The following is a 14911-nucleotide window of genomic DNA, read 5'->3' as shown; positions in this document are numbered from 1 at the left end:
TTATTAGGTGTGTGTTAGATACTGCACACATGCAGAAAGTCCGTATCACTTCATAGTATAAAGCAAAGCTCGCTTATCGCGTCTGTCTCTATGTATGCTTAAATCTTTAAAACAACACAACGGATTTTGATGGGATATTTTATAGATACGAGTGATTCAAGAAAAAGGTTATATGTATAATAACATCTATTTAACTATTCCGAATGTAACGAGTGCAAAGCCTCGGGCAAAAGCTAGTGTTATATATAACTTTGTCCTACGCATATGTATTTTTCACATAATTTATATTTAATAATAATTATAAGTGTATACTACATTACTTATGTATGTATATAGATTATAATATCTTAAATTGTATATATGAATTATATGGAAATGAAAATTAGCTATGAAGTAAGTAATGATTTGCTAATCAAATAATATGACATACAAATTCCAAAAATCTCACGGCATATCGAAGGAAAAGAGTTAAAGTTAATCCATAATATGAATATTTGATCATCCCAACCATTCAAATTTCATTGATATTATAAATTCGTTTGTATTTCTTTGTGTTTGTAACACCACATCTTTCGACTAGGTGAACCGATTTTAACGATTATCTTTTTATTTGAAATCCGATGCCTTCCGTGTAGTCCCATTACAATTTTATCTAGTACACACAAAGGGGATGTTTACAATAAACTATTAAACGTTCGATAACATGATGTATGCAATGAATCCACGCATGAAATGACATGCTTTCTGCTACAGCGAACAATGTCATTAACCTTGCAATAAGCCTGCCAAATATACTTCCCGCCAAATTCGGCCCTCGACTGAAAATATACCACGTGTAATACATAAAAGACTGTATTTTGCCTAAAGCATAAACGAATAAAAGTTAAATTAAACCTCGGAAACCGGCGTAAATTATTTGCAAAAGTTGAAGATTGTTTTCAGATCTTTGACCACGAAAAATAAAAGTACTATTTATTACTTCGTTTTAATTTCTAAAATATGCTGGATCCCGACTCGCCTTGTATTCGGGTAGCTTATGTATGCTAATTCAAATTACATATAATCTCTAAACCAAATCCGATATTTCATAGAGATCGGTTCATCACCATCCATCCTCCTGCAAAATTATTACTAATTAGTGGTTAATATAGTGGTTAAGGATAATATTAAGATCATTGTTTTACATCTCACCATGTAAATCAGACATTTTCGTATGAAATGCCATTTAAATTTATAGGATATAAAATCTTATTACCTTTGTATATTGGAAATTCGGTTGTTTAATTTGAAGGGTTTGATCTAAAATGGTATGTATAAAAATAATTACGAGAATCGAGAAATCAAAATCCACTTCAAGGATAAACTTAACATAATAATAATAATAACTACATGAAAAAATAACATTATGATATTATGATATTATATGAGATAAGTATGAGGTACGTGGGTACATTTCCAGAAGGTAATATAAAATCGTATGGTTTCCAAGTATTCTATTGCTTGCGACGAAAATAAGTTGTTTTCGTTCATGCGTATTATTTTAAATAAATTATTATCTTCATGAATACATCATTGCTAAATAGTATTAAGATTTTAATCTATACTTCCTACTCGCTTGTTTCAGGAACTGGTGCATATAAAACATGTAAACTAAATAAATGCTATGTTCCAAATACAATATTATCATTGCTCATCAAAATCGTAAAAGACTTCAGAACCGCATCGTAGGTAGCTTTAATTATTCTTTAAATATAATACGAAAATCACGATCTTTGGGATAATAATCAATGTTATTTTAAATTATTGATAGCAAGATAAATGAAAACATTTATCTTGCTGTTAATATGTCCGTAAATTATTAATCGCGATACGTCTAAATGCAAGTATAACAATAAACAATTGGCGCCAACCATGGTTTATATCGTGTAACATTAGTCACACACATACACGCATATATTCATATTTACGCGAAATATTATTTTACAAAGGATTCGGGACATCCATTTTGAATTATTTAATATATCTCATTGGAGGAAAGAAACCACTTTTACATATAATTAAGACATAACCTTATATGCCATATTTACATAATTACTAGATGCCTTTGTCTACATCTTATATATAAATATGCTGTTCGTTAGTCTCGCTAAAACTCGAGATTGGCTGGTCTGATTTTATAATCATGGTTTTGGTGCATTCTGAGTAGTCCAGGGAGGGTTTAAAAGGTAAGAACAGTACGGAGGCGGGCGCGGGCGGGAAGCTAGTCTTCTTGTATATAAAAATCAATTGCTGTTCGTTAGTCTCGCTAAAACTCTAGACGGGCTGGGTCGATTTTGATAATTTTGGGTTTGATGCATTCATAATAGTCCAGGGAAGGTTTAAAAGGCAAAAATATGGATAAATGTTTGAAAATAAGATCAATGGTGTTGCGAAGTTCGTCGAGTCAGCTAGTAAGATTATAAACACTGGTAGTAGCATTTAATCGGGATAAAAATTATCCCATCACCTAAGTCAGCTCATATCCTGTCTGTATACCAAAATTCATTAAAATCCGTTAAGTAGATTCAGTGCGATTGACGGACAAACATTCAAACAAACAAACTTACACAATTATAATATTAATGTGCTTAAATATAAAATTCCGCTTCTAGCCTTTTCCCACAAGCTATAATATAGGGAAGCACGTAGTAGACTTGCAGGAAAAGCTTTTCTGAGTAGTTTGTATCTATGAAATCGAGAAAATAACATATTTCTTAACATAGTATTATATTATCTGTGCCTAAACCGACATAGAAAATTACTTTTTTGTATTTATCTCTCTTTAACCAGAGAGTGACGTTTACAAGACGAAGTTCTCATATGTTATGTGGGTTATATGTATTTTAAAAGACAGCCCACGGCAAATAATCTTATATAATACCGTTCACTCAGATTCATACGAATACGCAAATCCTATAAGTGTTGGACGACATTTGCAAATAGTATTTCTCTATATGACTGTTTGGACGTAGGTAACTAACTCTTACACTTTGGTTATGCGTAAGCTAGTATGTAATTATAATTATTATTTGATCGTTTGGAATACTTAGGTATAAATTTGACCTCGATGAGATAAAAATGCTTAAGTTATTACCTAAATAGCATGTATTATTGTAATCTACTGTAATTTATGGATTTTCAAAATCGAAATAAAATATTTTTATACCTAATTATGTTTGCACACATAATAATATTTTGGCAAGCAAAGCTATTTGTTGTAATCGATGATTGAGAAATGAGATCGAAATATTTATCGAATAAATATATTCGAAATAGATTGCCGAAAATAAAGTAGATCTTATAAGTTTTAATATAAATTTGGAAAATCTGAAATATTTCGTAAACTATCAAACACTGGGTTTACTTGGTACCTAATGGCTTAATAGTTATTAAAATACTCTGTTAATTAAACCAACTTACTTGAATGATTTCTAAGAATTTTATATAAGTATTTACAAATAATATTGACCGCCTCCTTGGCACAGTGGTTAACGCGTGAGCGTAGAACCGGGGGAGTCCTGGGTTCAATTCCCGGTGGGGACGCACGAAAAGAAAAAAAAATGTCTCGGTCTGGCAGGACACAGAAGTCTGATCACCTACTTGTCCGTAAAGAAAATCGATCAGTGAAACAGATGAACATCATCTGCTCCATACCCCAGTAGGGGACACGGGACTTCACTTTTATTTACAAATAATAAAAAATGCGAAATATTCCACATCATAAAAATGTATAAAGGACATTTTTGTTCACTAAGTCTCCAGAAGATTGAAAAATTCCGGGCATTCCCCTTATTCTATAGTATTTTACATCAAGAAAATATATAAGAGATCCCAAGATTTTCTTACAACCAGATAAACGAAAGTAGGAAAGTAATATATATTATAATTTAACGTCTTTTAGAATTAATGCTGAATATAAGTAACATAAATCTGATTCTCATCATTAAATCCCCACGCATCTTAGGCATCTGAAAGCAATAAATCGTTTTTAGAGTTTAATTGACTCATTTCTTCCAGATAAATCCTTTCCTAATTCCAAACAGTGCGTAATATTCAGGTTGATTATTCCATCTTCTAAATCTCCTTATTTCAATTCATCGCTTATCACTATGTTAGGTATAAAATTGATCTCTAGCTATTTTAATTATAATTTTACGTCTCAAATTTAAATGTTTTTCTTTGGAGACACGGAGGCTATATTATATTTAAGCATTTAAAGCGTTTAAAAAGAACTACGTGGGCGAGTACTTAAAGAAAATAAATACAAACGCTTTGTAAATACTTTGAAGTTGGTCATTGTATTTCTACTATTTACCTTAAGTCTCCAAAGAACATCAGCTGGGAACATTGCACAACGTATTTTTATTTTTATACATATTTACAAGAAATTCTAGCATCTCTTAAACTACAATTTAAAATATGGACTGCACTCTTTGTAGAATATTATATTATGGAACTAAACCTTTTACACTAACTGAAGTATGAAAGGAGTGTAGCTAGTAAGCTTTTATTTAATTTGCTTACATAATAAATGTTTCTATGTTAGCTTATAAACGATTACAGGACAATATAAGAAATCTATCTAGAGTTTCGAGAAGGTCTTTATTAATTTTTTTATTAATTTTGTCTTTGTCTATACATAAAATATGATTTATTTACTAGCAAAGTCAAGAAAATTGCGATCCTATTAAGAAACACACGGGTTATTATATGAGAAATATACAGATATTTTATTGCTGCATTTCACAGCGCAGATAAATAACATTAGATTAGTTTAACTAAAATTAGAATTTGCAGTTACGTAAGATCGCTTATAGATTTACGTATTATGGTATGTGCATTGCACAACGGTTATACTTATCGTATATTGAACTAAGAAGCATTTTGACACAATACACTGAAAAATTAATCTCACAGTCAATATATTTGTTTCAGAAGCCATCGATATGTGTGAGCTCAAAAGTTATTATTAGACAAACGCGTCTTCCCATGTCCAACGTGTGTTAATGACAATGATTCATCTTTACGACCTTTCGTTTCAGTTTGAAAGATTGCGGTGAGTCACTTCCGACGGGAATATTTAAAGGAATTCATGCAAATTGGACGTTTATTTCGGTGTTCCTTTGGATTTGGATTATTTTAAGTAATTGCTTGTTTATGAGCATGGCATTGGACGTGTATACTTTTCAGTCATCGAACTCTGAACGACCGTGAGAGGTAACCGTAAAAACGTTTCGGGGTACGATTATACAGATTCTAAGACGCAATAGACTAAGAAACGATCAATCATTTCTAACAAAACATAATTACCTACTTAGTATTTGTAGTTATGGATAATTAAGAGAGTCTTAGATAAAAGAATAAACAATTATTTATTATTGTGGAGCTGTTACATGTAAATTTTATTATTTGTTATTATTTCGTTACAAATTTTCTCGATAATCTAGGATTAAAGTTCATAAATAGAACTTGTATTGATTTTAAAGAAGAACATGGGCGTCACAAATTCAAAAGTTTAAAAAATAGGGTAATAAAAAGCTGTTTTAAGGGGCATTGAAGACAGAACAGCGGTTCAGCTTCAAACAACATTAGACATTTCTTTTGTGGAAATTAAAAACTTGTTGGCGATCCGCCAGCTCTGTTCTTGACATTGTTACAAATTCTTTATCGTCGCCTTCATGTATTGTCTTTGAGCCCTATTATAATACAAAATAATAATGAATAATTTGCAAATCGTATTTTATTATGTATGGTAGTTCATAGCAAGGTCGTTGTCCATATAGTATGCATATATCTATTAGCAAATGTATTAGTGCGTTCATTATCATTGTAAGATATTGAAATGTTAATGACGAATATTTATGAAAGATACTTAATAATTAAACATGTTTCATTATAGGTATTGATGGAAATTAGCCCTTAATGAATATAAAATACTGAGCGGAAAAAAGTTTGATTAAACTTTAATATGATTAGTTTGCAGCTGAACTAGATTGAGATCTTTGTGCCTATTAATAATAATCTGGATAGAACATAAAGGTAAAACTTCAGTACACTCCCTCTTTGTACAAAATTGTTCATCAAAATTTCTTGCATGAAATTGTACTTTAAGTACTCAGGAGTCTGTTATTGAACGAAGCTTACTATAACCATGAAAGCATCTAAATGGATTCGGAATATACACATAAATCACTTTTTATGAGACCATGAACGAGTTTCCTTAACGCAAACCGAAAGAAGCCTAAAATCTTTTAAAAATGTATATTCATAATACGCAAACCAATAATTTGACTGATGCTATAGAGTTGTATTGTTGTATTTCATTTCATGACAAAATGAGTAATAAACAAATAAATCAGTTATTAAATGCAATAATTAGTGAAATACGTAAAATAATACCAAAGCCTTATAATGCTATTTTACCCTATTATTATTTGCAATAGCCTGCATGCCCGAGGGACTTGTGATAGAGATATTCTTATAGAAACAATAATGAATTAATATTTGATGTTAAAATATATGTTGACAGTAAAATATATTTTCTTCGGCTTATGCTTAAAAGCCCAATGAAAAAATAATGTTAATAGATACTTGATACAAATATCCGATATAAACAAATTCTCTTGTTCAAAATAAACGAGAAACATGGATCCCAAAACTAGTCCAGCCCTATCATAAAAACACGGATCTCTATAGGTTAATCTTTATCCGATTATTCTGGTTTGTACCACTTGGCGCCTGTCGCGTTTTAGCCGACAAAATCCATGATAAAGCCTTATAAGACTTTGGATAATCTTATTGATAGGTCTAACTTTTTAAGGTTTTACTCCTCTGTCTATTTCTTTGCACGCAATTATCAATTGTGGATATAAGTCGTTACTTTTATGGTTTGCTAGAAATTGTGCTGCTGCAGCTATAGATAAACTGGTAGATGAAAGATAATGAGAACATTAACGTTTCAGGTTAAAATTTCATCACAGATTGCCATGAAATTAGTATAAATGGTTGGATGTTAATTGTTTTCAAAATTGTATGTTCAAATTCAGTTTAACTATGATATCGCTAATATATTACTAACATACTAATTATTCACGATATAGCTATTATTCAATAGTGTAATTTGTATTTTATTTCTTATAATTAAAGCATTTGTTTACAACTTCCACTTAAATAAGATCGGTTGACTGAACGCATGATACAATTACCGATAATGTCATAATATATAAGCTGAGCCTAACAACATTATTATGAAAACTCGTTAATATTTTAAGTACATTATTTAACAGCATTAAATAAATTACTTTCATTTTATGTTTGTTTGAAGATCAATCTTCAGTCATTGAATTATTATGTATGTCATTAATAAATTCAATTCAGTTGTGAAATTCAAATAACCATACGTTCAATAATCGAAATGTAACATCACAAGTACATTCTTGTTTATAACGCAAGTCGGATTAAACGTAGAGATAAGACCTTGGTTTAAGAATGGACATCCGTATTTCGAATCGTAAAACTATTTGTTTTTAGCATTGTAACACTTTATTTACATATCCCCCTTATCACCAATTTCCGTCTAGTGGAGATGCTGAAAAAGATTTGAAGGTTTTATTTGACTGATGCTTGCCAATTTTGTGATTTATAATTTTTTTATAAACTATTTTTGGTAAGGATATTGGTAGAACAAATTTAGAGGTTTTACTAAATACAAAGATTTAATATTTGAACTCTATTATGTTGGGCTGCTAATGACAAATATTTCAAATTACTTACAGAAACAGGGGAATAATATGGGATTTATTATATTTGGAATTAATTTATTATGAAATTGTATTTTTAACTTATCTTACTACGACCGATACAATTTTTAGTTCTCTAAACTACCAATAATATTTTAAACTAACCACACATTTTCAATTAATATTCCGTGCACCGTTTATTACCACATATTTAAACCGCTCACTTCAACAATTTCACATCACATGCTTGATAACCACAGATAATCAAGTAATACTATTAAAGTTTATATAACCGAAGCCTTACCCTCGATCGCCGCTGGATAGAGTCATCGTTGGGTATCGTAAGGAAATTCCCACTCATGTCGTAAGCACTTTATAAGAAACACTGAAATTTAAATGGACGTGTTCACTGCGAAACGGTTACTCTTGCAATGCTGTACCGGTTTTATGAATGAATGACGTTTTTAAATAGCTCGCTTGACCCTGCTCGTGACGCTACAGGCGTGAACCGTAGGAGTGTCTACGTTCCAAACATATAGTTATTGAAATAGATTGTTTGATCAGCTGTGTTGGAATTTCGTTAAGGGTTATTGTGAATCAGATGTGCGCTCAAAATTCGTGGAAAATTACGTCCACTATAGGAGTTCCGTTCTGGAGTAAACACGGGTTGGAGTAAATACATACTATACTTTTACAATGGTAAATTTATGGCTTTATAAATAGCTGAGAATTTAACTTTGTTCAATTTTACAGTTTGCGGTTCTGGCTGGTTGGCAAACTGTAGTTAAACTGTTACACATAATGTATGCAGAAAATCCAAATTTTGTATTAGCTACTTCAGTTAAGGTTTAATTCATCCATCGAATATCATAGTATCATACTAGGCTATCTTTTACAAAACACAGCTAACAAGCCTCAAGTAAGTTATAATATTAACTTTATCTAATATAAATTATGTAACATTTACAACTTCAGATGTGATCCTCGTAACTATAAAAACCTGAAAAACAAAGGTACTTGATTGAAGACGTCCTGAAATTTTGTAGTACTAATCAGTAGCGTACAAATTTTTTTTCCAACATTTTTTTTCTGAAAAAAACATGAAAAGAGATAGTCATTTTTTGGAGCGCAAAATTATTAAGACCATAAAGCAGGTAAATGGTATGTATGTCTCGTGTATCTGTTCGTTCATTTGTCTTGTTCCAGGCGATAATATATATAAATTTCTATTTCCAATAATTTTGTCTTTCTATACCTTCGGAAACAATTAAGTAACACACAACGAAAAAATATCTAAATAACATACATTTATTTTCCTTAGAAGGGCGGGAAAAATTAAACAAAAATATATATTTGAAATACGGATATTTATTTTTTTTTTCATAAAAATTCTAAATTCAATAATGTGTTTAAACATGTAACATTTACATATATGCGTTTATACAAAGATATATGCAATGTTAAGTGATATTTAATACTAGAATTGGAGCGTAACCGACTTACAATGATGCTGATGCATGGGACATCACATTTTACTCTTAAAAATAATATTTACCAGGTATTGTCAATTGGTAAAGGTATTAGCGACGTATATAATGACAATCCATGAATACTGTGCGCATTTGAATTAAATAAAACTATGAAAATAAATTTAAATTATAGATAAATAAATAAACTATAAAAATATGAATGCATACAACATTTAAGTTTTCATACTATACGAGTAGTTCCTACAAAACCAGCTCCTTTTTACTTACCCACTGTGATGGACGAATGAACCTGCGTTCAGTATACAATATACATTATGAGAACAAAAATCAACCGTTGTATTGTGTAAAAATATATTTTCATTTTATTTATTTGACCGTTACGATTAAAATGTACATTTTCCAAAAACAAAAACATATTTACGGCGCCAATTCTGTTATTTTAAATAACTAAAAGAACAAGGATAAAAAATCGATTAAATAATCTACCTGACAGCAATTCTAACCACTCATTGATTACTATATGTAATTTTACTAAACAACAATATTTATAGCACACGGAAGATTCTCTTGCATTAATTATTATCTTTAAGAGATTAACAGAACATAAAATCTACTATTATAGAAGTGTGCTTAGAGAAAACGAATAATAAAATATTGAAATTATAATCCACTCTATTACATTTCTAGAACAAATTCAGTCAAATTGGAGATTCAGCAGTTCATATCGTATAATTAAATCGATAAAAACGGTAAGAAATTTATTAAAAAGTAATATTTACGTTACTAATGAGATGGTTGTTTTTTTAATTTCCTAATTTTTAATAAAATTTGTCAAAGTAACTCAGGTATAAAATCTAATTATACGATCGTCTGCCGACAGATACAAATCAATATCAATAAAAAAGATTAAATAGTAATTTAAGATACGTAAATATATTTTAAATATAATCGAGATTTGGACTAGACAAACCACATTCTCTATCTACAGATATGTAATCCATGATAAACACTATAATTATTTGAAAATCTAATTTCCGTGTCGGATAAGTGATGTGCTTCTCACATATATTTTCAGTACCGCCTCCAATAAAGTATATGTAATAAAATATATACAAAATATATAGAATGGAATGTTGTACACCAATAATTCGTGGTATAAACAAAGAAGCTGATTATAAACACTTTATTGTCGAGTTTAAAAAGTCTCATAGTGACACGTTATTAAGATTTGCATTACATAGGTTTTAAGAAGGGAATAATATATTATATTATCCAATTATGCACCCTCATAACCATCAATCAAAACTAATTGCATAGTTTAACGCTTTGAAGTTATAACTCACACACTAGTTATGTCTGTACTGTATCATTTGAGTTCAACGAAAATAATTCTCCTTCTAATGACGTTTCACTTTTATGCATCCGGGAAATTAAACTAAAATTTGTTTGGTTCACGTGTTATATTTAGCCATGTCGTGTGGAATGTACCAAGAATTGCGTAGTCGACAAAATAAATATATATGAAATTTTGCTGGGAATCATGATTAAAATATCTACACAGCAATCGTAAAACTTCGAAATCTGAATGACTTAAACATCGCTAGTTAGAAAAATAAAAATCGTATACAACTTGAGGTATATTAGTAATGCGATTTTGAAAATATATGCGTTTATGTATGTGATAAGACCAAACACCGTGTTCCTTAGTAACCAATCTAACTGGACAGTGATTCAATAACTCACAATAATCGTACTAATATTTATTAACAAAAATTAATTTGAGCACTGAATGTCTAATAGTAAATATTACATTAAATATTTTTTAAACATTTTATACTATAATATATTATGGGTAAACTAATCGATGCCCTGACCGGACAAATGAATTAGAAGCGAAATATAACAGTAAACACTCACGAACTATGAAACAGGTTTATAGGTAAATAACCACGACGGTTACTTTAGATATCTCATAACAATATCACAATTTTCAATAATATACAAAAGGACGTAGGGAATATTTTAGATAACATCGTTAAACAGGATAAGCGTAAAGTAATAGCAAATATGTGAATACGCGATAACATTTTTTTAATTTTCTATTTACACACAACTTGATCACGTTACAATGCGAATTTAAACAGGACGAAGGTTATAAAAGATGAAGACGTTCAACAAATAATAACCTCTATTAAAACATTCCAGAACATTCATCTAAAAGAACGTCTATATCGAAATTTTTACATTCGCATCCGAACTCGCATCCCCACATTATATTTGTCCACTCATACATTTTCGCACCGAAAGCTTTAACTCAACAAAGGGAATAATGTACATGATAAGGCCATATCATATTAACTGTACACGTATAACGATTAGATGATTAATTAGATAAATAATGTTTGATTTAATATTACGTTTTAAGGATAAGGTAATGCGTTTGTATTAACGACAGTTTGGTCCATAAACAGATTAGTAGATAAATCGAGTGTGTCCATCCGAATATTTAGGTATCCAGCAAAATTGTCAAATAACGTCCATGAAACTCGTACGTTAATTTTACTTGGATTACAACATTACGTTAACTTGAATGATTTATTCGAAGAAACGGTTAAATATCTACACGAATAACTGCGTTTAAAATGTTCCACAGATGTTATTCTCTATAGCAACAAATGTCCGATGGAGTTTTTCACTGGATCCCTAAAAACCGATGGACGAAGCGCCCGGCCGCCTACGGTCAGTCTTTTTCGCTAACATTTACGAGTTTGTGCAAAATATTTCTACTAGTCGCGACAACTAAACACCGTAAATTTATTTACAAAATACCACCTCGAGAATGTAATGGCGTCGAACGAAACTATGAGCACTGACCGGGAACCGCCGGTGCGCCGGATTCCGCTTTAGATCTCGAGTGTTTTCGTTATCGTCCATTAATTAAACCACGTTTAAACGTACGTATTTAGTACTATTGTTAACTTATCACAACCGGTATTTCCAGTCGCAATTTGGAAGATCTGATCCGAATGGATTGTTTAAACACTAGATCACATCTTACAAAGTTCACGAGGGGCCTTGACTTCCCGATGGTGCTTCTGCTCTCATTTCGGACTTCAGTTTGACGAATTCGCGAGCCACTTCGTCGCTGTGCCTCTGCGATAGGATCCTCAATATCGTCCAACCCGTTTCGTCCATTTTTACCCTCGTCCCGAGTGGGAGCCAGCACGCGCAGGAACCCTAAGGACAAGCACCAGAGTTAGACTACCGAGCTGGAATGGGGCCGGAACACCAAACTCCGATAGCGGAGGCACACTGAAGGAAGGTTATATAGAACGACACAGACAGCTGCTAAATACAAAATCTACCAAGAGGTAACAACAAAGCCGCACTATGAAAATAATGCATCAATCTTCATCGAAGGAACATCGAAGGAAGGCAAACTGAACGGGAGAACATAGATAACTGCTAAATAATACCATTTCTACTGACAGGTTGCGCATTCATACAGAAGAGGTACTCTCCACAGAAATAACTAAAAACATAGATACAGTTTAACATTTCGGTGACATGTAGGTAGCACTTACAGAGTCAGTCATTTGGTTTTGCCGACACTGATCCGGCATGCGTGTTACCAATCGGTTTATATTTTCGTTTTTCTAGCAACAAAAGACAAGTCAGTTTATTATATTGCTGGTAAATGATTAGAGTGGATGGTACATACAAACTTGAATTTGCCGTTTCGGTATTATCTGTGCCTCGGGAAACATTTTTTCAATGCACCCTCTGTTACTTAACTTTATAGCCAATTGTCATTTCGTAATACATAGTAATTTTGACAACATGTTTAGAAAAAGTTGTGACGAAAAGCGGACATTTGTATGAAAAATGAAACATTTAATGCAAATATATCAAATGAATTATCAAAATTTATTGAACAACTAAAGTGAAATCTATATTAAATTCAACTATTGATATGGATTGAAAATTCTAATGATAACTATAGATAATTTTAATGATAACTCCTGCATTGAAACTGTTAAAACACATCACTAAAATTTAATGACACATTAATCCAACTGAAACTTAATTTAACATAATGAACAATCGCAGTTATTAACGATCCACTAAACCCTGAAACTGCAAAGGGACATAGCGAAAAGTGAGGCTATCGTATATCCGCTTTTCTCAGTACGTTAGAAAGTTTGTATGCACCGGTAGCGCACGGGCGGGCTACGACACGCACCTGCTCCGCGATGTCGGCGAGGCGCATGACGGCGACGCCCACGAGCCGGTCCTCGCGCGCGAAGCAGTAGTCGCGCACGCACACGTGCAGCTCGAACAGCTCCAGCTGCTCCGTGGCGCTCACCATGCTGCGGGCGAGCGGCTTTGTTAGGACACGTTCTGGAACCTTCTCACAACCTACGCTCTAGATTGTTCTCGAATAATATGAAAATAAAAGATGCTCGTCCCGGCTCCGCATGGATTCAAGATTTCTGTTTTATCCGAAAGGAGCATTTAATCGGCTTAAAAAGAATCCTATCACCCTAGTTCAGTTCATACACACGGTATACCAAATTTTATCAAAATCCGTTAAGTAGTTTCAACGTGATTGACGGACAAACATCCAAACAAACAAACTTTCACATTTATCATATTAGTGTGATCTTTATTTCAAAACCACATGATTTTGTTTTCGTATGATTATTCCGTTGTATTCACCATAGTGGTGGGGAGTTAGCAGAAATATATTTGGATAAAGATTGCTCCCTGATACTCTTCTTTTGTTAAAATAGCGATTAGAATGATGGAGTAAATTGGAGCTTGATTAAAATTGGAGTTACTACAACAATAATGGGAGACAGGACAGGAGAGAGTATTAGTGTATTTAAGGGGCTGAAAGAAAAAAAAGGAAAGGTTTGAAAACTCACAAATGGAAGGTCTCATTGAACTTGGGACTCCAATTGTTGCTCTTGGACTTGGTCGCGAATTTCCTCTTCTTGTCGGCGAGGTGCGGCCCGATCAGGTTCACTTCTATGAACGGCCGGAACATGCCGCTCGCTATCACCCACTTCAGGTCGTTTGCTGCCACAACTATGGGGAAAATAATAAATGATAAATACATGATAAAGCAAGTTAGCAATTAGGAAGTTGAAGTGACGCTGGGCTGGGCATATAGCCCGAAGAATGGCCGTTGGGGCAGAAAGGTTCTCGAATGGCGACCACGTACAGGACGTCGCAGCGCTGGACGGCCTTCAATAAGATGGACGGACGACCTGATTAAAGTGGCAGGGAGCCGCTGGACTCAGGCCGCTGGTGATCGGTCGTTTTGGAAGTCCTTGGGGGAGGCCTATGTCCAACAGTGGACGTCTTAAAAGGCTGCAACGACGACGACGACATGATAAAGTATTTTATAATGAGTTAATGAAGGAAGGATTTGCTGCCAGAACTATGGGGAAAGAGACAAAAATGGATAGTAAATACGAAGATGCTCATAGTAAAGTATTTTTTATGATTAAGAAGGAAGGAAGAAAATGTTTAAGACAGAAGGATTATTTCAAAGAACTGTTTAAAATATACCTAGTCTTGCCATAAATATTGTAATAAAGAAAAAAGAAAATTGTTAACTGCAAATAACATTTATTA

At 32.4% G+C, this 14911-nt stretch overlaps 2 protein-coding genes across 2 annotated transcripts in view; both read right to left on the bottom strand.

The window, feature by feature from the left end:
* The window catches only part of LOC119839739 (actin-binding Rho-activating protein-like), a 28263-nt gene extending 20022 nt beyond the window's left edge, over positions 1 to 8241 (bottom strand). The window contains exon 1 of the mRNA XM_038366174.1: positions 8083 to 8241. Within this exon, the coding sequence (XP_038222102.1) occupies positions 8083 to 8139 (57 nt within the window). The 5' untranslated portion in view covers positions 8140 to 8241. The remainder of the gene's footprint in view (positions 1 to 8082) is intronic.
* A 904-nt stretch (positions 8242 to 9145) lies between these two features.
* Positions 9146 to 14911, bottom strand: part of LOC119839549 (protein unc-13 homolog A) — a 49497-nt gene continuing 43731 nt past the window's right edge. The window contains exons 27-30 of the mRNA XM_038365857.1: positions 14197 to 14359; positions 13512 to 13638; positions 12853 to 12924; positions 9146 to 12505 (exon numbers count right to left, since the gene is read on the bottom strand). Coding sequence (XP_038221785.1) covers positions 12332 to 12505; positions 12853 to 12924; positions 13512 to 13638; positions 14197 to 14359 — 536 coding nt within the window. The 3' untranslated portion in view covers positions 9146 to 12331. The remainder of the gene's footprint in view (positions 12506 to 12852; positions 12925 to 13511; positions 13639 to 14196; positions 14360 to 14911) is intronic.

This window comes from Zerene cesonia, chromosome 4, assembly GCF_012273895.1.
Source record: "Zerene cesonia ecotype Mississippi chromosome 4, Zerene_cesonia_1.1, whole genome shotgun sequence".
In the NCBI taxonomy this organism is placed as follows: domain Eukaryota; kingdom Metazoa; phylum Arthropoda; class Insecta; order Lepidoptera; family Pieridae; genus Zerene; species Zerene cesonia.
Note: the sequence above shows the minus strand (reverse complement) of the source record. Positions and strands in the feature narration are given on the sequence as shown.